General features: G+C 50.5%; 1 protein-coding gene across 6 annotated transcripts; it reads left to right on the top strand.

Moving 5' to 3' along the window:
• Positions 1-24: 24 nt before the first annotated feature.
• Positions 25-18,531, top strand: LOC122385382 (ubiquitin carboxyl-terminal hydrolase 20-like). 6 transcript variants are annotated; one of them, XM_043373610.1, is made up of 5 exons: positions 25-53; positions 1,045-2,857; positions 16,382-16,895; positions 17,272-17,394; positions 17,917-18,531. In XM_043373610.1, exons 2-5 carry the CDS (start codon positions 1,071-1,073, stop codon positions 18,022-18,024), a joined length of 2,532 nt encoding a protein of 843 aa, XP_043229545.1. In that variant the 5' UTR covers positions 25-53; positions 1,045-1,070; the 3' UTR covers positions 18,025-18,531. The 6 variants fall into 6 exon arrangements, with proteins under 6 accessions (XP_043229545.1, XP_043229548.1, XP_043229544.1 ...); XM_043373613.1 differs by having other exon boundaries at positions 31-90; XM_043373609.1 differs by having other exon boundaries at positions 32-109.
• Positions 18,532-23,557: the final 5,026 nt, after the last annotated feature.

Here is a 23,557-nt window from a genome sequence, read left to right as displayed (position 1 = left end):
GTGCTGCCATATCTCACTAAGTGTTCTCATACTGGCGCACTTTGCTGTGATCTGTGATTCTGGAATTTGGAATTTTTAATCGTCGGTTAGGTACTTCCCAGTCGTAAAAGTAATATAAATACGGTAGTTACGGTTAAGGACATTTTCAGGTCAATATGCTCGGAATTATCCAACACTCACTAATTTTCAACCGGTTCATTTCGAGTGACATCACAGCCAGACTCTAAAATCTAAACACTAATTCAATAATAATTCACTAATTGAATTGCTCCTGAAACAGAAATGCGTGTCAATGTTGATGTAGATTCAACGGTAAATGTTCAGAAAAAGTTTGACTCACTTTTAAAACAAATTTTGTATAATTTTATATTGTTTGACATCCTGAATCTAGATATGGGACAGTCGACCGCTCAGCTGTGTGACATTGACATCAGTCGGGGGAGGTTTGGTCAATCGTTGTCATTTTTAGCATGTGCTTTTTTTGTCAAACGTGCCAAAAATGGCAACGATTCTGCTATTTTTGACAACGATGAAGCCAATTTCACTCTGAAGTGAGGAAATCACGATTTTGGAAAGATGAACACTAATTTTTGAAAAGATGACGTTTTGATAACGTCGTCCATGCGCCAGTCCCTTGGTAGATTGCCGTAGTCAACCGTTGACGAGGGAACAGTTGCGGTCAGGTTTTCCTCTGCCACGTCTTAGTCGTGCCGCTGGACTCTGGGCTTCACTCGGCGCTGACCTCTAAGCAACAATTGGTTTGCCACACTGGATCGTTTTCTTTGCGAATGTCCTGACTTGCTGTGAGAACGAGAGGAATTTGATAAATGTTGCAATGCCGCAAGGGCACTGGGGCCTGTGCCGCAGGCGAGTTGGTGTTGAAAACTGACGATCAGCTTGGTTGGCTTGTTCACCAACTGCCCTGAGCGAGCATACCGAAGAGATAGTTGTTTTGTGTGCACTATTCAATAAAATGTGATATGGTCCAAGTGTGATTCGTGCCGCACCACTTTGACAGTCGCTGTCGTCTGTGGCGTGTTGCAGGCGGCGCCGGCCGGACTCTGAGCGCTATGTCGAAACAGCCGCTGTCGGCGCCGTGCCGCAGTCGATGCGCACACGTGACCTCTATCGGGTCGGAGCTGACGCCGACAGACGTGGAGGCGCGCCGGCGCTCCGGCGCCTGCGACTGGTGCGGCCGTCAACAGCCCAACTTGTGGCTCTGCCTGCACGCCGGCTGCGCCAAGCTCGGCTGCGGCGATCGGGAGGACCACAGCGCCGAGCACCACCGCCAGCTGCCGCATCACTGCCTGGCGCTCAACGTGACCACCATGCGCGTCTGGTGCTATAACTGCCAGACGGAGGTTTACCTGGAGAACAACGTGCCGCCGGTGAGCGGCGCCGGTGCGCCCGTCGCCGTCGATCAGGTGGACGTGGCCGACGTGGGCTCCAGCGAGGACGACGACGAGCAGAGCGACGCCGAGCCGCCATGCGGACTGACCGGCCTGCGCAACATCGGTAACACGTGCTACATGAACGCGGCGCTGCAGGCGCTCTCCAATCTGCCGCCACTGACGCGCTACTTTCTCGACTGCGAGCGGCTGGTGCCCACCGACCGGAAGCCGGGCCTGGCGCGCGCCTACCTGCGCCTGGTGCAACAGATCTGGAGCCGGCGGCGCGTCAGTTGCCTGGCGCCTACGGCCGTGCTGCAGGCGATGCGCTCCGCGCACCCGCAGTTCCGCGGCTTCCAGCAGCACGACAGCCAGGAGTTCCTGCGCTGCTTTATGGACGTGCTGCACGACGAGCTGCGCCGACCGGCGGCCTGGCGGCCTGAGGATGACGCCGAGCGGTCAACCGAGCCAGACGGCGGCGACGCGAGCGCCTCGGACTCTGCGCTCTCAGACGCCGAGACTGACGGTGACTACGAGACGGCCGACTCGGGCGTCAGTGAGCGCTCCAGCGACAGCGAGTCGGCGGCGCCGCGCCGCCGCCGCCGCCGCCACGTGTACACCCAGCGCTCGGCGCCGCTCCCGGCCGCCGACGACATGGAGTTTGCCGACGCCGAGTCGGCGCCACTGCTGCCGGCCGAGCCGTCGGCGCCGCCGAGCCCGGCGCGCTCTGCGTCGCCGGCGGTGGGCGCGCCGCGGCCCGGCCGGCGGCTGCGCTACCGCAGCATCGTCTGTGATGTGTTCGACGGGCGCATCCTGTCGTCGGTGCAGTGCTTGACCTGTAACGGCGTGTCGGCCACGCGCGAGACCTTCCAGGACCTGTCGCTGGCCATCCCCAGCCGCGAGCACCTGTCTGTGCTGCACGCCCAGCCGGCCGGCGGCCGCGGCGCCGCCTGCGTGCAGCTGAACGCCCGCCAGGCCTGGGGGCCGTGGCTGTGGTCGTGGCTGGCATCCTGGTTCTCCGGACCCAGCGTCTCGCTGCACGACTGTCTGGCGTCGTTTTTCTCCTCTGACGAGCTGAAGGGCGACAACATGTACAGCTGCGGCGGGTGCAAGAAGCTGCGGAACGGCCTGAAGGTGTGCCGCGTGCTGGAGCTGCCCGAGGTGCTCACCATCCACCTGAAGCGGTTCCGCCACGAGCTGGTGTTCTCCACGAAGCTGGGCACGCAGGTGGAGTTTCCGCTGGTGGGCCTGGACATGGCGCCCTACCTTCACCGACAGAGTCGCGGCCAGGTAACCGTGTACGACCTGGCGGCCGTCGTCTGCCACCACGGCACCGCCGGCGCCGGACACTACACCGCCTACGCGCTCAACGAGCCGTCCGGCGCCTGGTACGAGTATGACGACCAGTACGTGACAGAGGTCGGCGCCGACACCGTCCAGTCCTGCCAGGCGTACGTGCTCTTCTACAGGTGAGCCGGCCCCGGCGGCCGAGGCTGCTGGACGCGCGCACTGCCGCGCTCGCTCCGCTGCGGAGCGAGCGCAGTCATCCTTTACAGCTGACCGTCAGTGCCAAACACACAGCTTCAGCTAAAACACAGTGTATTGAGGTACGTTGAAAACAAAAACGATTTAGGGATGTGTAGGTATTAGGGAGACCCGGGAGGTATGGGCCCCCCTGGAAGTATGGGCCATCGCAGAACTTTGAAGAAGCTTTACGTATTTTTTTTCTCATTTGACCGCGTAAACTGGTAGCAGCCATTCCTGAGGGTTCCGAACTTTTACTTCGAATTTTCCAGGTCATCCTAGGTCACGAAAATTGTGTATCATGTATCGGTCACGTGACGCATGTTTTATGGTCCATTCTACTCGTAGATTTCGAAGACAATGTCGTCTGTGTCATTTGACTTCATTTTCAGCTGAATTTACCGGAGGTCAGGTCACTTTCATGTCAGAAAAGGTCAAATTTTGAAAATGAATTTATTTCAACAACAGGGTGCCTATCAGATGCGGTTTGAGCTCAGGAACACGATGGTGCCATTCATTTTGCTGTACGATCTTAAAAACGTACTGAAAAATGGTTTTGAAAAATATATAATTGTAAAATTTTGGCAATAATGACAATAACTTGGCTATTTTTGAACATATTGGGCTAAAACTTGCTAGAGTAGTTTATCAGTGTGTGTTCTATCACATATATTCTGTTTTTTGCTAAAAAATAATAAAAAAAAACTTTCGAAAAAATCATAAAATATATTTTTGTAATTGAAAATGAATATTGTTCAATATTTTCAAACTTTCTAAATTTCGAGATGGCAGTTTGATAGCTACGTGTATTTGTAGTCCACTCATGCGAATAAATTGGTCTAGCTTTAAAGGGACCCTCCCACCTTAACATTAGATTTGAGTTGAGATAGCCAAAATGGGGTCCTTGGCTCACAATTACCGGTTTCGGCACTCACAACATCGAGAAATGCCTGAAATCGGAAATGTTGAATTTCAAAATTGCAGCATTTTGATTCAGAGGGGCTAATGCATAGGAATACCCCTCTGAATGTGTGACGTCAGCGCAGATATTTAACGATTTTTAAATGTTTGACTAAAATGTTTTGTAGCACGCTATGGTATATGCTGCTTTGCGCGCAACAAGTGCCGCACTTTCAGCTGCCAAACTATTGCTTCCAAATAAAGTCGCTAGGAACAGCGGAGATCCCAAAAAGTAAACAAAAGTAAAAGTCTAATATCTTGAAAACCGGTGAATATTTTTCGGTGAAGTTTGGTAGATACCTATTCGTTTTCGCTCTTTCTGAACCGAGCGACATCACTTTCATGCCAATTCATAAACTTTTTTGAAGGTGGGAGGGTCCCTTTAAAACTGAGCTCGTGAGAGCGTTTGCCGTAATTCAATATTTTGCATCAAAATCACAGTGGCGTATCACGTATCACGTATATCACGTATCATCACGTATCTTCAGAATTCCTCAAATTCACTCGCCGGACCTACATTTGCCCCGGCCGCGCATTTACAAACTGCATACACGCCTTCGGAGCGCCAATCAAATTGCACCAGCCGCTGGCGTGACGTCGGCCATGACGTCAGAGAAGGGGCGGAGCGAAGTTGGTTAGCCAGCTGTTTTCACAGCGCCGCGGGCGGCGCAGTGCGGCGAGCGCGCGATTTTGTTTGTAAACAATCGTTGCCAAGGCCGTATTGGTATAGATGGTTGCAGCGTGATTGATTTTGATTGTTTGATTGATGTGATGCGACGAGTATCATGGATGAGGATACTTACGATAGCATAATTGGTAAACACAGTTGCCTGCAAAGTTTGAATGTCAATCAGAACGATCGTCCACTAAGCGCCTGTGGCCAAGTGGCTATGATCCTCGCATATCACATTGAGGAGCCGAGTTCGGTTCTCGGGGCGGCGAGTTTTTCTCATGAGCTCCGACGTCTAATTGAACGGTTTTACGTAAGCCTATAAGTAATATAAAGCAAACCCCTCTTATTGACGAACGCGGTTGGCGGCTCACACGCATGTTGCAGGTCAGAGTGGGTGGTATGAAACGACGCGTCTCGACCGTCTCCGTGTTGTTTGCTAGGTGTGCACGCTGTCAGTGCACGGGTTTTGTGCATTTCGTCGAAAATCATTCTGGATTCTAATGAAATCGGACGTCTAAATAGGCCGACTCGGCGGCGCTCTGAACGGCAGACGGCTTAAAAGTTCAACTTGAAACTTATACACCCGTCTAGCGGCATCGATTTTGGCGAGGCACTTTTCGGATCTTCGACATTTTGGAGCATAGTTAGAGATCCGAAAAGTGCCTCGCCAAAATCGATGCCGCTAGACGGGCGTATAAGTTTCAAGTTGATCTTTTAAGCCGTCTGCCGTTCAGAGCGCCGCCGAGTCGGCCTATTTAGACGTCCGATTTCATTAGAATCCAGAATGATTTTCGGCGAAATGCACAAAACCCGTGCACTGACAGCGTGCACACCTAGCAAACAACACGGAGACGGTCGAGACGCGTCGTTTCATACCACCCACTCTGACCTGCAACATGCGTGTGAGCCGCCAACCGCGTTCGTCAACAAGAGGGGTTTGCTTTATATTACTTATAGGCTTACGTAAAACCGTTCAATTAGACGTCGGAGGCCGGAGCTCATGAGAAAAACTCGCCGCCCCGAGAATCGAACGCGGCTCCTCTAGGTGACATGCGAGGATCATAACCACTTGGCCACAGGCGCTTAGTGGACGACCGGTCTGATTGACATTCAAACTTTGCAGGCAACTGTGTTTACCAATTATGCTATCGTAAGTATAACCTGGTCTTTCGGATGAACTATTTTCCCAAACAAGATCAGGGGTTTTAGCTAGTTGTAAATATTCAACACAACATTACAATTTCTCATCGAGTAAGTAGGTAAGCTCCACGATCCGCGAGTCTTCCGCTCCGCCCCTGCACTTGACGTCACCTGCCAAGCGCCGCTACAGCCTTTCACTCCGCCCATTGGCATGACGTCACGGCTCGGTCTCCGAATACGTGTATACAGTTTGTAAATTTGCGCCCCGGCCGAGGGGGTTGATTGAACCCACCTCGCTAATGCGCCGCTAATTAAACTAGAATTAAGCGGTAAAGTGGTCGTATGCGGCAAAGTATAATGCAGAGTGACTTGTAAGAACCCGCTTTAAAGGTCTCAGGTCAACCGGTGACCTCTGAGGTCAGATCAAGTGATCTAAAGCACGGGTTCGGTTTTTGGTAAATAACTTCGCCAAAAATGGCCGTAGAGCCGCGATTTTGGCATCATCGTGTTCAGCTAGCTCAGGCGCATCGAGTGATATACTTTTTGTTCGGATCAGGTCAACTTAGGGTGTTGACCTCAGGTCAAGGTCAGGTCAGCACCCCCCAGGTCACGAAGTTGGTCGAAAGAGGTCATGTCGCATATCATTCGATTCGGCAGGTCTTCCTGAGTGTATTGGTGGCTTTCCCGACTCGCTAGCTCAATTTGATCGGGAGTTATTGAAGAAAAATTGTGACCCCTGTGACGTCACAAATGACGTCACGCAAGGGCAACAATGCAAATATGAAGCATAGAACCTTGCAAGGAGTGCATGAAATCATGATTCTATATGCTTGAGATAGTTTCAGATCATTCTCGGCGCCAAAATAGCAATTTTCATATTTCCCCATTGACTTATAAGGGTTCAACGTATTAGTTCCTTGTATCTGAGGATTTTTTAGGATTTCATCTTGTTCTCCACTCAATTCTGCGTAAGATGCCGGGTTCCGTGTCCACATAGCCTGAACGTAACGGATGCAGCGACCGCAAACGTAAATCGAGGTCCCGAATTCCCTATTCCCCAACACAGGCGGCGGCCGCTTCCTGGTCTGCGCAACATGGCGGCACCGTTGGACACCATCTGGCGGCCGATGCGCCTTCCACATTATAGAGTTCAGCAGTGGCGCGGGAACCGGGGGGGGGGGGGGGGGCTAGCGGGGCAGTGTTCCATTTTTCAGACTTTTTGGTGGCAAATCACACCTAATGGGGAAAATACTTTCATCCCTAAAATATGAATGACCAACTTTACTTCATCTCTGAAAAAAGTTTCATGTATTCCCAACAGCCAGTTTACATGTCACTTGACTGTTGATGCATCCACAATCCACATCCTTTTGTTTCCACATCCTGTCAAGATTCTGACATGAAATCCTGGTTTATCAGTTCGCATACAAATTGGCATTACACCATTTTGCAAATATACTTCGGTTATTTATTTCCTATTTTCTCATCCTAGGATTTTTTTCTTCATCGGCACACCCAACCAAAATCGAATTTTAGAACACTGTAGCGGGGGCTGAGCCCCCCCCCCAGCTTTTCAGCTGGGGGGGCTCGTAATGTATTTGAGCCCCCCCCCCCAGCTGGAGGAATCGAAATCGGAAATCTACCAACATAATTTCATAGATTCATACATAGGCGCGGGAACTGGGGAGGGGGCAGTGGGGGAAGCTTGCCTCCACAACTCTGCGGCCGTGGGGGCGGTGCCCCACAACGTTTCATGAGGCCAGGAACCGTTGGGCAGCTTGTCCTCCCCAAATTAGGGGTTGTGGGTCGCAAAGGAAGAAAGCATGTAAGTGAAAAATCCACCTATTTCACTGGCTCGGCAACTCATTTGGCAGATTAAAACTTTTACTCCAGGTTGCCAAAACGGTAATTTCTTCACTCAGCTGAGACGGAATACCCATAGGCGTAGGAACAGGGGGGGCCAGGTGGGCAAGTGCCCACCCACTTTTCGAGGTGGGGGGGGCCAACCATGTGTTTTGGCCCACCCACTTTTTACTCGAGGCCCCTCGTCTCGATTTGAGAGGACGTCGTCACCTTCCAGAATAAACAAACTCGGTAAAAATAAGTTCCACGAATCCCCACGCACGGACTCCAAGGGGTCGTGATGGATCCAAGGAGGCCCTCTGTTCATACTTGTCAGTCGAAGCCCCTAAGACTGATGGCTGAGAGGCCCTAGTGGATCTGAGGAGGCCCCAATATCCACACTGGTCTGGGGAGGCCCCCGACACTGGCGGTCTGGGAGGCCCCTCTATCCACACTAGTCAGAAGTCTGAGACTGGTGGTCTGGGAGGCCCCTCCATCCACACTAGTCAGAATAGGCCCCTGACACTGGCGGTCTAGCCGAGGCCCCCTACCCTCACTAGTCAGAGGAGGCCCCTCTATCCTCAATAGTCAGAAGAGGCCCCTGAGACTGATGGTCTGGGAGGGCTATCCATCTACACTGTAGTCAGAGGAGGCCCCTGAGACTGATTACCTGAGAGGCCCTTATAATCACACCAGGCAGAAGAGGCCTATGAGACTGATGGACTGAGAGGCCCTTCTATTCATACTGGCCACAGGAGACCCCAAAACTTTCGGTGTAGGAGGTCCCTCAATCCGGTACCAGTCAGAAGAGTCCCCTGAGACTGATGGCCTGGGAAGCCCTCATATTCACACCAGTCAGAAGAGGCCCCCGATTCTGATGGCTGTGAGCCCTTCTGTTCATATAACTGGCCACTGGAGGCCTCTGAAACCGGTGTTCTGGGAGGGCCCTCTATCCACACTAGTCAGAAGAGGCCCCTGAGACTGATGATCAGAAAGGCTCTTATATTCTTATATTCATACTAGCCACAGGAGGCCCCTGAGACTGATAGAGAGGTCCACTCCTAATGAATCTGAGGGGGCCCTCTATCCACATTTACACTTTTCTAGGGAGGCTCCCGAGACTGATGGTCTGAGAAGCCCTTTTATTTATACTGTCCACATGAACCCCCTGAGGTTAATGGTCTGAGAGGCTCTTCTATTTATACTAACCAGAGGAAGCCCCTAGGATTGATGGTCTAACAGGCCCTTCTATTTATGCTAGCCAGAGGAGGCCCATGAGACTGATGATCTGAGAGGCCATTCTATTCAAACTAGGCAGATGAGGTCCCTGAGAATGATAGTCCGAAGAGCCATGCGGCGGCAGCTGGCCGTGGCCATATTTCGGCTCGGTAGGGCCCCACAGAGCTCGTGAGAGCACCTCAAGGGCTCCTAAGTAGACACGCTTATCCCCATAAGGGTGCCACGCCGGCTTCTGAAGGCTCCTTGTAGGCATCTAAGGGCCCTTTCCGGCCTCTAACGGCTCCACCCGCCTGTGATGGCTCCACACAAGTGTTTATGAGCGCCACACAGCGGCGCCTTTGAGGGTCATACTAGTGTCTCTTAGGGCCCTATGTCGGTGGCTCTGGGGGCCCCACACCGGCGCCTCTGTGGGCCACCACACCTGTGCATCTCAAGGCTCTATAGGTACAGCCCTCTGCAACTGCGTGGTAGGTATTCTTTTTCCGACAAAACCGAGAATAACGCGAATACTATGCTATCGGTCACTCGAAACTCGTAACAGCGAGACGCGCGAGATACCGCACCTTAGATTGACATTACCTATCATCTTATTCATTTTCCATCCAGTTTGGCAGCAAAACCCAAAAGTTTATATTTGCCCCCAAAACAAACTTTTGCATTTTGTTGCCACACAAGCCGTATACTTTGTTTAGTGATTGACCCAATCGAAGGAGTGGAGCATGGCGCATCTATTTGAAGTGAGTTCCGACCGACTGTTGACATAGCCTTTGAGTAATTATCGGTTTTGTCGAAAAAAGAATACCTACCACGCAGTCTGCTGAGGGCTGTACAACTGAAGGACCCACACCGACACCTCTAAGGGCCCCACACCAGTATCTCGGAGTTCTGAAGGCCCCACACCGATGACTCTGAGGACTCACCGGCTCCTGAGAGCACCATGTTGATGTCTAACGGCTCCACAAGGCCACTGAAGGCACCATACAAGCTCTCACTGAGCTCTAATGTCCATGTACCGGCCTCTGAGGGATTTAAGCCAGCGCATTCATAGCTCCACACCAGCAATTGTAACGGCTTCACACTGAAGTATCTGAGGGTTCCACACCGGTGTCTCTAAGGGCCACATACCGGCATCTCTGAGGGCCCCATACCGGCGTCTCCGAGGGTCCACATCTGGCGGGCACCCATCAGCGACTGAAGGTCCCACACTGTCGACTCCGAGAGCCCCATCTGCGTCTGGGAGCACCATGCCGTCTCTAAGAACCACAGCGGCTCCTCCGTACGAAAGATGGGCGTCTGCATGCCAAAGGGGAGCGGTTCTGAGACAGTAGGGCACCTACGTGCAATAGAGGAGCGCCTATGAAGCCCATAGGGGCGCCTCAATGCGAAAGAGGGGCGCCTCTGAGGCCTACATATATGGGCGTCCACATGCAATAGAGGTCTGCGACTGCAATTGATCAATGCCATGGGGGTTTATTCATAAGAAACAGGGGCGCCGGCATGGCAAAGAGAGGCGCCTTCAAGTGTCCATAAAAGAGAGACGCCTATGGGCTATGATAAGCGCACATTATATGCGACAACCAGCGCATTGTGGGACATTGACTGTGGGACATATAGGGATGTCTCTGATGACTATACATAGGGCGCTTATATGCCAAAGAGGGCGCCTATGAAACTAATGGGGGCACCTGGGAAACGAGGAAGACATTTGTGTAAGGGTTTTCAGGGGTCATGCGCCGTTTGCGGCAAATAGATTCTAAAAAAAATCGGAGGGGGAATAAGTTTTGAAAATGGTGCGGACTTTCCGCACTGTTCGCTTAAGCGGTTACGCCCCTGGGTACATCTAACCGATCTCAGAAGCTAGATTTGGAGGTCATACTTGAAAGCAGCCAGCAGGACGAGGCAAAAGTTGGAGGCCCCTTAAAATAGGAGGCCCCCTGGAAAAGGAGGCCCCTTGACAGGGTGGCCCACCCACTTTTCATGACGTTCCTACGCCCGTGGGAATACCTCACTTTTTGAAAATATTTTCGTTTTTTTTTGTTGTTGAAAAGGCCAAGGTCTGAAAAATAAGTGGCCTAAAACCGGTGAGAAAACTAGATTTGGGGGTACCCTAGGTTGATTTCTATTATGGTTTAGCCCCCCCCCCCCCCAGTCTGGAAGAAGTTCCCGCGCCACTGGAGTTCAGTGATCAAAATCGGCCGACATGACGTCACTCTGACGTCATTTCCGGCCAAACCATGGTAGCTAGAAAGTTGAAATTTTAACCCACGCCCCAGTGGCGGTCTCAGCCATCTTCGCCATAGTGGAAGGGGGGGGGGGCATATGTTAGGTACCACCCACCTCTAACTGAAAAACTAAGAGGGCTAGAAAAACGCGGTAAAAAGCAGTCGATAGCTCTAAATGCATACGTTTGAAAGTATTTCAGTCATTTTTCATCTTAGAGCGGTATTGGGGTCACCAGAGGTCATCAAAGGTCAAAATTTGCCAAATGTCATTATATTTTTCAGAAAACATGCCGTTGTCTCAGGAACTATGACAGCTAGAAAAACGCATGGAAAAGCAGTCGATAGCTTTTGAACTTTTCTTTTGATAAGGTCATCATCAAAATTGGCCTCCATATGTCAAACATTGTGAAAATAGCTGTTTTTTGATAAAACTTTTTCACGAATAACTTTTGAACCAGCAAAGATGAAGAAATGGCAATGGCATTGTCGTGTTTCTCTCCTTCAGTCGCTTCGAAAAAGTATATATTTTTACCTGGAAAGTTCAAGGTCAAATTTTGACCTTAGGTCAATGTCACGTGGTGACCCAAATAGGTCATGCTGCATATCATTCGATGTGCCTCGACAAGACAAACACAGTGAAGCCATCCCCAGCGTTCTATCTCTTCCCAATCGAGAGTTATTTGCAAAAATCTTTTTGTAGCCTCAACTGACCTCGGATGACCTTTCTACAGGCTATCAGCAAAAAATACACCTTGGTCGTCACGGGTGGTCCAAATCATTGTGATTCTGAAATATTTGAACTGTTCCTATGCGTAAACACGGATCTAGAGGCATTTTCATTTTTCTCCATTGACTTATAATGGTAAGGTCACGCCACTGGCCTGACCTTAGGTCACGGATTAAAAAAAAATCCGAGATATACAAATTAGGTAACTCGTTCATTTAGGTACACATTTAGGTAACTCGCTCCCGAGCCATGCCCCATACCTCCCGGGGTATTTTGATGGATGGAAAAGGCGCATGATTTATTAAAAGTTATCCCGAGCAAAAAAGTTGATCCCAGATGCCTAATATCAGGCACACTTTACCAGGCGAGGAGCAATTTCACGTACGCACAGTGAAAATTGAAAAACCAGGTCTAGCCACTGCCCACAGGAAGAAAATTGTAATATCATAAAACCATACCTACCTACCGGGTCTCCCCTATAACTTGGCTATTTTTGAAGACATCTGGCTACAACTTGTTAGAGTAAATCATAAGCATGTGTTCTATCACATATATTCCGGTTTCTCCGAAAAGTCATAAAAAATTGAAAAAAAGATTGAAATATAAATTTTGAATTTATATATATATATATATATATCATTTTCAAAATTTTGAAAATCCGAGATGGCAGTTTGATAGCGCAGTCTATTCTGAGTACTCTCGTGCAAAGAAAGTGGATCTAGTTTAAAAACTGAGCTCTTGAGAGCGATTGCCGTGGTTCAATGTTTTGCGTCGAAATCGGCCGTCCCGGCCGACCTATGGTAGCTACAAAGCTCATATTTTGACACAAGGTGTCAAATTGATTTAGCCGAAGGTACTGAAAGTTTGGCATCGATACATCTAGCGGTTTAGAAGTTATTGCAGAAAAACTAGACGGGGGCTATGAATAGCCCCCCCCCCCCCAGTGGGGCGCTTTACGTTATTTGTGAACAACCTTAGGGGGAGGGGGGTTGCATCAGCATCAACCCCCCTCGCCGGGCGAGGGTTAACCCTCGCGGGCCCGGGAAGACAATATTCCCCCCCCCCCGTGACGAATATTTGCGATAGCTCCCAAGCGGCAAGCGCTTAGGGATAGAAGCGCAGAACGTTCAGTACCTTTCCCCCATCAGTTTCACATCTCCTGGAGTAAAAAATGTGAACCCAGCCCCCTCGATGACGTCACAGGGTCGATTTTGCTAGACCCTTGCGCGGCAAATTTCGACGTCACAAACGTGAACTAACAGCATGGGCGGCGCCACCGGGGGGGACGGGGGGGACAGGTCCCCCGCTATCGAAAGTTAGGGGGGTACAGTACCCCCCTATCGGCGAGGCCCGTTCAATAGTTGATAATAATGCATTGTAGAGTTATCCGTCGCATTTAATGCATCGTTGGTTAATCAAGGCAGGTTCTGAATAAAGATTGCTGTTGTGATGTATCGCAGGGGGTCCTGGCCATCTGCAAAAGGTGTGGAGCTGTGATGCCTGTAGTTATAAGGTGATCGGCAGGGCCTCGGGGATCGTGCCCCCCTTTTTTGGGCGCCAGGCAGGGTTATTACCTCCCCACCCCACTGCCAGACCCCATTGCCGACAAAACCAAGTTTACTGAAATTCCATAGATTTCCGCTACTATATGGATATTTTCCATTCCTAATTAGTCGAATTCAAGCATGGCAGTTCTACCACAGGAACCATTTGAAATCTATGCCATTTAACCCCAGCACTTGTGGGAAGAAGTGTTCGGATAGATCACAGGCAGGACCAAAAAAAAAGCACGCTGTAGCCCAAGACCTTATAATTGGGTAGTATCGGCTCCCTCTCGTCAAGGGGTTCGATAGCACTCGTTTTTTTTTCTGCAAAACTAAGTTCGGTCGGCGGCCGAACGGCTGGGGGTCTAATCGAGCCAACCCCCCCCCCCACTCCCCTTCTTACGTCAGCGGCTGTGAAAATCGGAATCCTACCATGGGGCATTTCACCTGCAGAGGTCGCCGGACCTGAGACCCTTTCACTCATTTTTTTTCAACGATGCATGCGCTCGTTTTTCCCGCGAAGCTCTTGGTAAGTAAAATCCATCAGAAAGTGTGATCAAATAATGGCTGGTGACCTTCCATGACCTAGCATGACCTTTTGAGTGACCACCGATGACATGACCACTGACGGCTAGCCATTAGCTGCACCCTGCCCGTTGCATATGGATCAGGTGGTGGTGGTGATGTCATGATTCTGAAATTATATTGCAGTTTTGGTGCACTTGTCAGAGCCGAAGACATTCCCACTTTTCCTCCATGACTACATATGACTTCCTCCATGACTGTATATGATGGTGAAGCCATGAAGCTGACCAGACGTAAGATTGAAAATTTGAAAGTACGAAACGTAAGAATGGTTGGCACTGCTACTCATCATACCTAAGTAATTCGCAGCTTGTAGGAAACCAGCTTTGAGTTGGCAAGACTGCAAATTTTGATTTATGCTTGAAAAGGTGATCGCTCTTAGGTGTCCTAGCCCGCGAGTTGCTGGGGGGGGGGGGGGGGGGCGTTAAACGCCCCCACTTTTTTCGCCGGGCCATAGCATAAAAACGACGCACCGCAGGCGCGCCAAATTTTGGCTACCTGTAGGGAATTAATTGAAGTTTATTGTGCCAAAGTTTCAAAAAAATCGATCGGAAAATTTTTGAGATATCGAGGTTTTAGTGACGTCATGATTTCTGAGTTTTCGACCAAAAACGGCATATGTTCAAAAAATCATATAAAATCACAGAATAGACATACAGACATGCCGTAAACGCCATTAGACTGCAAATACCATGCACAATCAGATGGCTATCTTCGATTATTGATTATCGTTCCGCATTTTCCAAAATCTTGAACTGAATCTTGGCAATTTCTCGTGACTACTTCACGACCATGATACATGCATTTCTTAAATTGAACTTTTTGAGCCAAACACGTACACATATGATAAAATGAATGTCACCATCGTGTTCTACGCCCCAAATTACCCATAAAACATGTGTCACAGGCTGCGAATATCAGTTTTGATTTTCGGGGATATGTGCCTACCCGGTTGACCTGACCTTGACCCTGACCTATGTTTGATTGACCCCTACATGGAGCTGACACTCTTGTAGACCTTATATGATGGCTTGTGCACCGTTTTGACAGAGTTTATGACGAGAGGCGCCCATTACGAAGTCCTCAAATCCATGCTACTGAAAGCCCGATTTCAGGTGTTTGACCTGACCTTGACCCGACCTGTGACCTCAAAATTCAACTTTAAAGTACTCATCTGAAGCGTCTCGTCGCGTTCTTTCGTTTGCCGCCTCGTGCGTTTCGCTGCGCCTATTGGTTCTCGAGATATCGGCTGGGGGCGTTTAACGCCCCCCCCCCCCAGCAAACGGTGGGTGGCGAAATACCCCAGCAACTGCCGGGCTAGGATAAGTTTGGAAACGGGATGCACCATTCGATGTGTTTTGGGCTTTACCAAGTTTCGCGGCGTTACGTGCCTCGTTTTTTTTTTGCATACACGATCAGTATCTACTTTTGGGATTTTCGGTCAGGCAGGTCCCCGTCCCCCCCTATCGAAAACCCGTGGCGCCGCCCCTGACTAACAGCTGCCAAAATAGAGTTTTAGATAGACAAATTTCGAGCATGGTTTTGTAGCATATGGCATAGGGAAGAATACCAAAATAATTTCGGTGACCTTAGGTCAGAGGTCAGGTCAACGACCCCGAGGTGGAATTTCATTTTTTTTTCGCAAATAACTTCAGCAAAAATGGCGCTAGAGCTAAGGCTATGGTACCAACGTTTTCGTCTTGTCAAGACGCGTCTAATGACATTTTTTTATTTTTTATTTAGCCTTTGTTTGACCTTGTCACATGAAAGGTGTGATATGATACATTCGTAGCCGCTGATCGCGAATCTGGCATTCATTTTGCTCTAAGCATCCATTTAGAGCTTCAGGATATAAAAAGTCTGAATTATAATGGCTGACTTGAATCGGTGAAATAGCCTCCAACAAGGATACTCTTGCCCGACCATGACCTTGGTACAGTCTTGCATCGTAATATGAATCACAAATAGGTGCCTGACAACCCTCAAAATATTTCAAAACAGTTTGGAGATAAGCGCACAAGATATACAACAAAGTGCAAAGTTTCAGGTCAATTTTAAGCATGACCTTGACCTTGATCTCGAAGTTTAAGCACATCGTAGGATTCCTCAAATTCTCTTCTGTCTTAACCCAGCCGTCTTAACTTGTTTCATGCATTATGCTGTCCTCTGAAACACTGAAACACTTCGTGGGATATCCCTATACCTGTGCCGTTTTTTTTTGCCTTTGACCTTGACCCTTGACCTTGAAATTGACCAGAGGTCAAAAATTGTATTTGCTTAAGAATCGTCTCGTAGAAGTCTTTCGTTTGGTACCATTTTTGTTTCCGTAGCTCCAATATTTATGGAGTTTTTTTTTTGGGGGGGGGGGGGGGGTAGATATTGTACACCGGGCTGCGGTGGTTGGGATTACCCCGTGCCCGGCGTGGTTAAATTTTTAGTGATGGCGTTTTTAGAAGCATTTTCCTGTGCAGCTGTGTTTTCTGTCCTGCCCGGCGCCTTGTCACCTGATAAAGCCGCGCTCGGCCGTGTCTCCACAGGAAGTCGTGCGAGGCGTCCACCCAGCGCCGGCAGCGCGCCACCGAGCTGCTGCGCCGCGCGCGGGCCGACCCCTCGCTGCTGCCCTATTACGTGTCGCGACAGTGGATCAGCCGGTTCAACACGTTCGCCGAGCCGGGCGCCATCGACAACACCGACTTCTTGTGCCGCCACGGCGGCCTGCTGCCCGAGCTGGCCGTGCCGGCCGAGGCGGCCTGCGCGCGCCTGCCGCAGGCCGGCTGGGAGTACTTGCACGCCGCGCTCGGCGGCGGGCCCGTCGCCAACGCGCTGTTCGAGTGCGCGCCCTGCCGCGCCGAGTGGGACGCGCTGCTGGCGCGCCGGGCGCGCGAGCTGACAGAGTTCCGGCGACTGCAGGCGAGCGGCGCGCCACCGGCAGCCGCCCTCTCGGCCGCCTGGTACCGGCGCTGGGAGGCCTGGGCGCGCGGCAGAGACGTCGAGCCGCCCGGCACCATCGACAACTCAAACATCGCCGTCACGCGCGCTGGCGTGCCGCAGGTCAGTGCAGGTCTCAGTGTCAGGTCAGTATTGGTGCCAGTCTGTCATTGTCAGTACTGGTCTCAGTGTCAGGTCAGTGTTGGTGCCAGTCTGTCATTGTCAGTACTGGTGCCAGTGTCAGTGTCAGTGCCTGTCTGTGTTAGGTCTGAGTCGGTTTCAGGCTAGTGTGGGCGAGAGCCAGTGCCGTCTGTGTCGCCCGCCTCCGACCACTGTTCCTGGCCCGTCTGTTCTGTTCTCAGGTACAGGTTCTCAGGTACAGGTCTGTTCTGTTCTCAGGTACGGCCCGGCTCTGACCACTGCTCCTGTCCCGTCTGTTCTGTTCTCAGGTACGGTCCGGCTCTGACCACTGCTCCTGGCCCGTCTGTTCTGTTCTCAGGTACGGTCCGGCTCTGACCACGTGCAGCTGCCAGCGGAGCTTTGGGCTTACCTAAAAGCCATCTACGGCGGAGGGCCCGATCTTCCGCTGGTGCCGCCGCCGGCCGTCCGCCACGAGCACCCGGTCAGTGGCCCCAACCCCTCGGCCTCACCAACACCCGGTCAGTGGCCCCAACCCCTCGGCCTCACCAGCACCCGGTCAGTGGCCCCAACCCCTCGGCCTCACCAACACCCCAGCACCTGGTCAGTGGCCCCAACCCCTCGGCCTCACCAACACCCGGTCAGTGGCCCCAACCCCTCGGCCTCACCAACACCCGGTCAGTGACCCCAACCCCTCGGCCTCACCAACACCCGGTCAGTGACCCCAACCCCTCGGCCTCACCAACACCCGGTCAGTGACCCCAACCCCTCGGCCTTACCAACACCCGGTCAGTGCCCCCCCCTCGGCCTCACCAACACCCGGTAAGTACCCTCCCCCCCTTTAGCCAGCGCGGCTGATCCATGGACGCAAGCTGAAGGCGCCATTCTGTGCAGGAGCGCCACGGACTTGGCGAGGTTGGACGGGGGGGGGGGTAGGTCCGCAGCTGGTGACGGTTTGGTCGGTGTTGTCCGCGCGGCACTGACGGAGGTGGCTGTTGGTTCGCAGGAGCCGTCTCGGGCACAGGAGCCGTCCGAGTCAGCCATAGCCGGCGTCCACCGGCGCGTCAAGGCGCCGGCCGTCCACTGCGGGGACGCGCCGTCCGAGGACGGCTAGGCGCCACACGCGGCGGCCCGGCCCACAGGTTTAGGTCAGTGATGGGCCGACAGGCGGCCTGATTGCCGCCGAAGTCTGCAGGGTTCTAGATAGCACCCAGCTGCTGCTGTCGGCCAGCGCGGGCATTGCGTGTTACGTGGTGCGATATGTCTTATGTGAACCTCCAGAGGAGCTCCGTCTGATGCTGCCGACCGGGCGCGTCAGACGGCACTGTGATTATTCCGGTATTGTTCGGTTACCTCAGCGGAGACGGGTGCAGATAGGAGTGAGCGTAATGTATGTAAACACTAGCACTCCTTGGGAACCGAATCAAAGGACATTTTACCCATGGACCAAGATGGCACTGCGCCTGTACGTGAGACCGTTGGGCGTGGTCATCTGTTTGTATCCCTGAGCTGCTCCACGTCAGCGGGCCGAGGACCTGTTTGTGACAGTGCGCGCGCGTCCAATACCGCCTCAGTTTGTGCCTGTTTGTGTTGCTGGCAAATTACAGATCACTCTACCTTATCGTGCAGTTTGTGTTGCCCGGCTGCACAGAGACGGTCTCCAGTGCCCAGCCAGTAATGTGCTTGGGCTGAACTTGGCAAACGTCGGGTGGCTTGGGCTTAGCTTGGGTTTGCCAACTTGGATCAACATCAATGATTTTTCTACGACGGCTTAACTGGGACAGGCCACGGATGTGCCCCAATGCGGCTAGCTCCAGCTCAGCCCGACATAGACCCGCCCATCAAAATCAGGCTCAACTTGGGCGGAGCGCGGGCTGATCCGGCCGGCTGTCTGCTTCGGCTGACTGGAGTAAACCCGGAGCTAAGCGACACTTGTTCGTCTGTTCACACATGAGCATTTTCGTGTCAATCACGTGCAGCGTCAGGCTTACGTTGGGCTGGCGCCAATCGTCACAAATAGGGCTAAATTATATACGGCCGTCTGGAGTTCGCAGAGCGGGCATGCCTCCGGGGGAGCACGGACTTAGTCGGCGTTTTGTGTCATACGTTGAGTTGAACCCGAGCCCTAGCGGACTTAAGCCCCACTGAAACATTGGGCAAGCCGCACTTAAGCCTGCCAGGGCCCACAGCAGATTCTGGCTGCGCACGTGTCAGCTGGGTCCCAACTCCCAACTGACTTTTGCACGGCACCCTACTAGTTAAGTAGGGGAGACCCGGGAGGTATGGGTCCCTGGAGGTATGGGCTATCGCCGTTTTGAAGACGTTTTGCGTATATTTTCCAATTTGACGGCGTAAACTGGTAGCAGCCATTTTGTTACACAACCCACGTGATTTTCCGAATCATCCTCAGTCTCTCTTGTCAGTGAGCGGTGATTAAGCGTTTTCACCCTCTTCGAGTAAACTATGGTAGATGCAGAAAATCGTGATTTATTTGAACCAGGCTCGTTTTATTATGTCACACCACCGCTAACATCAAGTTTAAAGCATGCAATTTAAGGCTGGGTAGACCATTTGAAGCTTTCTTGCAAGATTATGCACTGAGATGCGACGCATATTCTGGCGTCCTAACCGGGAGGTTCGGGCCACCCACCCTCGGTGATCCTAAATTATTAAAACGATGTTTTCATTGAATGTCCTCTTCAATAAGTTATCTTTTTGTCGTGCGTGGTCAAAAAATTTAAGTACAAATCGCATTTAGGTGCACAAAAATATTATTTGTCTCATGTCATGGAGCGTGATTGAGCTTACCCAACACAATATGTGGCAAACTGACCTCCATGAAGTGGGTTGTTGGCCGCTAATGCGGTACTTGGGCTCCTACAGGGTGTTTCACTAAAAGTGTCAAAAAGTAAATGCCTATTAAAGTTATATAAAATATGCAAATCACGTGGTATGCGCACGTGGCTTGGTTGCAAATTTTTGGACATTTATGCCTTGTCCATTTAAGATATATTTTACACTCATACGGAGCGAGGGCAGGAGGCCAAAGTTACTAGTCGTTTTTTTTTCCTTATGCAGAACAAGAACAGGTTATTTACACCGCAACAGGAGGGGTGAATTACACTTACCTTTGGTGCCATCAGAAACATTGAAACCGTATGCCGACTTTTCAGGAAACGTTTTATTCTCTCACCTCGCTACGTTCCAGATTATAAAAGGTTCAAATGGCTTCTTGAGAGGTTTAAAAGGGTTCCTTCGATGCCGGTCGCAGTCCAAAAAAGACGGGGTCCCCCACCTCTCGGCGGAATCCGTTGAAAAGGTCAGGGTCTTTTTGAGGGTCTTTGAAGATAACAAGAAGCTAATTTCAACATCAGAAATAGCCAAGGCCTTACAAGTTATCAAAAACAGCCACTATAATGGCTGTAACCACCAGGAACTGGCTGGATTAGAAGTTCCTGCACCGAAAAATCAGCTGCCTCGCCGCCCGCCTCTGGCCAGCGCAAAGCCCCGATCTGTCACCGTTTTACTTCTGGTTTTGGTCAGTAGCTCTCGCAGAGCTGAGGAAGACTCAAGTCGCATCACTTCGGGAGCTGAAGAGCACCATTCAAGGCTTTGCCGACAGTCTGGACGCTGAAGATGAAAAAGGGCTGTGAGGCACCTCCGGACACGTGCCGAAACGGTGCATCAAAAGAAGGGCGGATATGTGGAATAGGTTTGAGTGACGGTGCTATCGTTTTTATATATTCAAATGTCCAACAATTGCGGATGAAATGGTATGCAAATTTCCGTAGAAAACATTGTTATTATGTGCATTATGACCTTTTACTTTTTGACACTTTTAGTGAAACACCCTGTAGAGAGCTCAAGGTAGATCCCAATTCCCAGATACGAGTATTGTGCTCAATGTCGAGAGTAGAATATAAAACATGGCACCGGCCCATACCTCCCGGGCCATGGCCCATACCTCCCGGGGTATTTTGATGGATCGAAAAGGCGCATGATTTATTAGAAGTTACCTCGAGACAAGATGGTTGATCCCAGATGCCTGACATGAATGAGGCACACTTAACAGATGAAATGCATTATTACGTAGCAAAAGTGAAAAACTAGGTCTAGCTACTGCTCATGGGAAGGAAAATGTCATTTCACAAAACCGGCCCATACCTCCCAGTCTCCCTCCCAGCTAACAGGAAACGTTACTACCACGTTGTCACAACGTCGTGTTTCGGTAAGTTGCGAAATTACGTTCTAATTACGTTGTAGCAACGTTCTGAATGTTGTGAAGCCATGGTTTGGTCCGAAAGTCGTGGTAAAACGTGGTGACAACGTTTTATTGGTACGTTGCAGCAACCGCGCACTTGCAGCATTATTTTTTGATAATGCATGGTGACATATATGGCCATATAATGCATTTCCTTTGACTTTCAATGCGCATATTCAGTTTTCATCGTTAAATTTGACATATTTTAACACTTGGACTGTTCACGTTGTCAGCTGGTGGTCGCCAACACGTTGTTAAAACGGTTTTTCACAACCTTGACATTATAGGTACTGAATAATTAGCGGTGTTTTTACAAGTAAATTCTGATACCTTTCTCTCTCTATCTCTCTCTAATATATATATATATATATATATATATATATATATATATATATATATATATATATATATATATATATAACATGTGTAAATTGCAAAGCGTCATTGGCATGTTTTGCAACATCACAGGCGGAGCTAGAGGCTTGCAACTATCCCTATGTAAACGCGGCTGTTATCCGCGGCTGCCAGCAAGCCACGCGGGCCGCCACTCAGGCGAACGGTGGCTCGCGCCCTGACCTCGCCTGAGGGGCCGTGACGTCAGTGTCACCGGCCGGCGTTCAGAGCCAGCCGGCCGAGCCGCAGTCTACGCGGCGCGAGCGAGCAGTGAGGGCCGGCGGCGGGCGCGACTGAGATAGCTGGAAGATGAAAGATAGCGCCAGTTGTCTGCGTTTGATGCGATTGTTGTTTTGACTGGTAAGTCAAAGTACCATTTACGAGTAGCATTTGCAAGATTGTGCCTTGTAATATCGTGCGGTCTAGGCTATAGTTCATTGTAGCTCTAGCCTCTAAGGTGTTGACATGTTTGATCTAGCCTGTCGCACTGTTACGGAAAGTGGTGCAGGTATTTTTGTGATTTTTTTTTTCATGAATTGAATGTCTGATTTTCCCTCATGTCTTCCCGCAGACGTCCTGCAACTCGTCAGCGCGCCTTGTGGCAGGCCTACTGTCGGCAATGCAGTAGCGAAGTGGTTGTCTGGAAGCTGCGACCGGAACGGGGGTGCGCAGACCGTCTAGTCAAGCACTGCCAGCTGCCTAGGGACATCGAGGCCGCAAATGAGCCGGTGCCTAACGGTCCGCCGAGTGATCCTCATCCTCCCAGCGAGGGTTAGTGAAGAAGTGAACTTCCACCAGTTCTGGCGTGCTAGCGGCTAGCGCCAGAGCCGGTAGAACCCAATTCCGTCCCACGCCCCCATGGGGGCGCCCCTTTGCCCCATGCCCCATCACCGATGCCGCCGCCGTCGTTTTTTTTTTTTGTAAATTGACCTGTGTGATGTATTGAAATATACACTTCTTACATGCCTTTTTTTAAAAGTCTAGAGAACGGGAAGAGAGCGTCGGAAACACATTCTGAGTATGTTGCGAACACGTTGAGGGCGTTGCGAAAATGTTTAGGACGTTTACTCGGGGTCGCAGGGACGGCAATACGAAGTAGCGACAGCGTGGTGCGCACGTGATAAAAACGTCGCAGAGACGTTGCCAAAGCGTTCTATACTCCTTGTAGTCACGTTGCGGAAACGTGGTGACAACGTTCCAGAAACACTGTTGGTACGTTACAGAAAACATTTAATAACGTTGGCGGGACGTTGTAAGAACAGTTTTGGGACGTCACGGCCACGTTACAGAAACGTTGTGATGACATTCAAATGCATGGTCGGATGACGTTGTCACGCCGTTGTCTGGAGTCTACAAAATTACGTTGTCACAACGATAAATCGGGACGTTGTGGTAACCATTTGACAACGTTTAAACGACGTTGTAACAACGGCAAATTGTTAGCTGGGCTTACACCTTTTTGCGTAACGCAGGGTTGGCGAGTTTATGCCACCGGCACCAAGTGATATTAACCGGTTTTAACCGCGGCATAAATTGACTGGCATACCTGTTTTTGCCACTTACTGGCAAAAATTGGCATAAACTTGAATGGAATGAGTTCCTGCCATTTGCGCCTTTTTGTCGTAACTTACATCTGGAAATGTTTTTACTTTTAATTTGACATCAAAATGTGAAAATTAAAGCAATACAAATCAATACGAAGTGAAAGGGTAAGGAATGAGGATGACTAAGGAATAACGTCAACACTCTTTAATCAAACACCATCAGACATCAAAATCCAGGAGAAATATTTTCACAAGTAAAGAATAAAGATTGTGGATTTGTGGATGTGGTTAATTTTTATTCAAGCCAAGGCATTTCTTATGTGGATTGGTAGAGTAGGTGAGTCTGCTGGGAGATTAAGAGCAAGCATTTGGTAACATTTCACCCAAATTATTAACTGGGGTTACATATTCTGATAGTTGATGTGTGTACTTGTGCATTTTGACTACCA

This window comes from Amphibalanus amphitrite, unplaced genomic scaffold (genome assembly GCF_019059575.1).
Source record: "Amphibalanus amphitrite isolate SeventyFive unplaced genomic scaffold, NRLGWU_Aamphi_draft 000216F_arrow, whole genome shotgun sequence".
Taxonomy (NCBI): domain Eukaryota; kingdom Metazoa; phylum Arthropoda; class Thecostraca; order Balanomorpha; family Balanidae; genus Amphibalanus; species Amphibalanus amphitrite.
Note: the sequence above shows the minus strand (reverse complement) of the source record. Positions and strands in the feature narration are given on the sequence as shown.

Coding starts and splice junctions, on each gene's coding strand:
- LOC122385382 (XM_043373610.1), top strand. CDS start 1,071: ATGTCGAAACAGCCGCTGTCGGCGCCGTGCCGCAGTCGATGCGCACAC. Junction 2,858..16,381: donor GCGTACGTGCTCTTCTACAG/GTGAGCCGGCCC, acceptor GTGTCTCCACAG/GAAGTCGTGCGAGGCGTCCA. Junction 17,395..17,916: donor CCGTCCGCCACGAGCACCCG/GTCAGTGGCCCC, acceptor GTTGGTTCGCAG/GAGCCGTCTCGGGCACAGGA.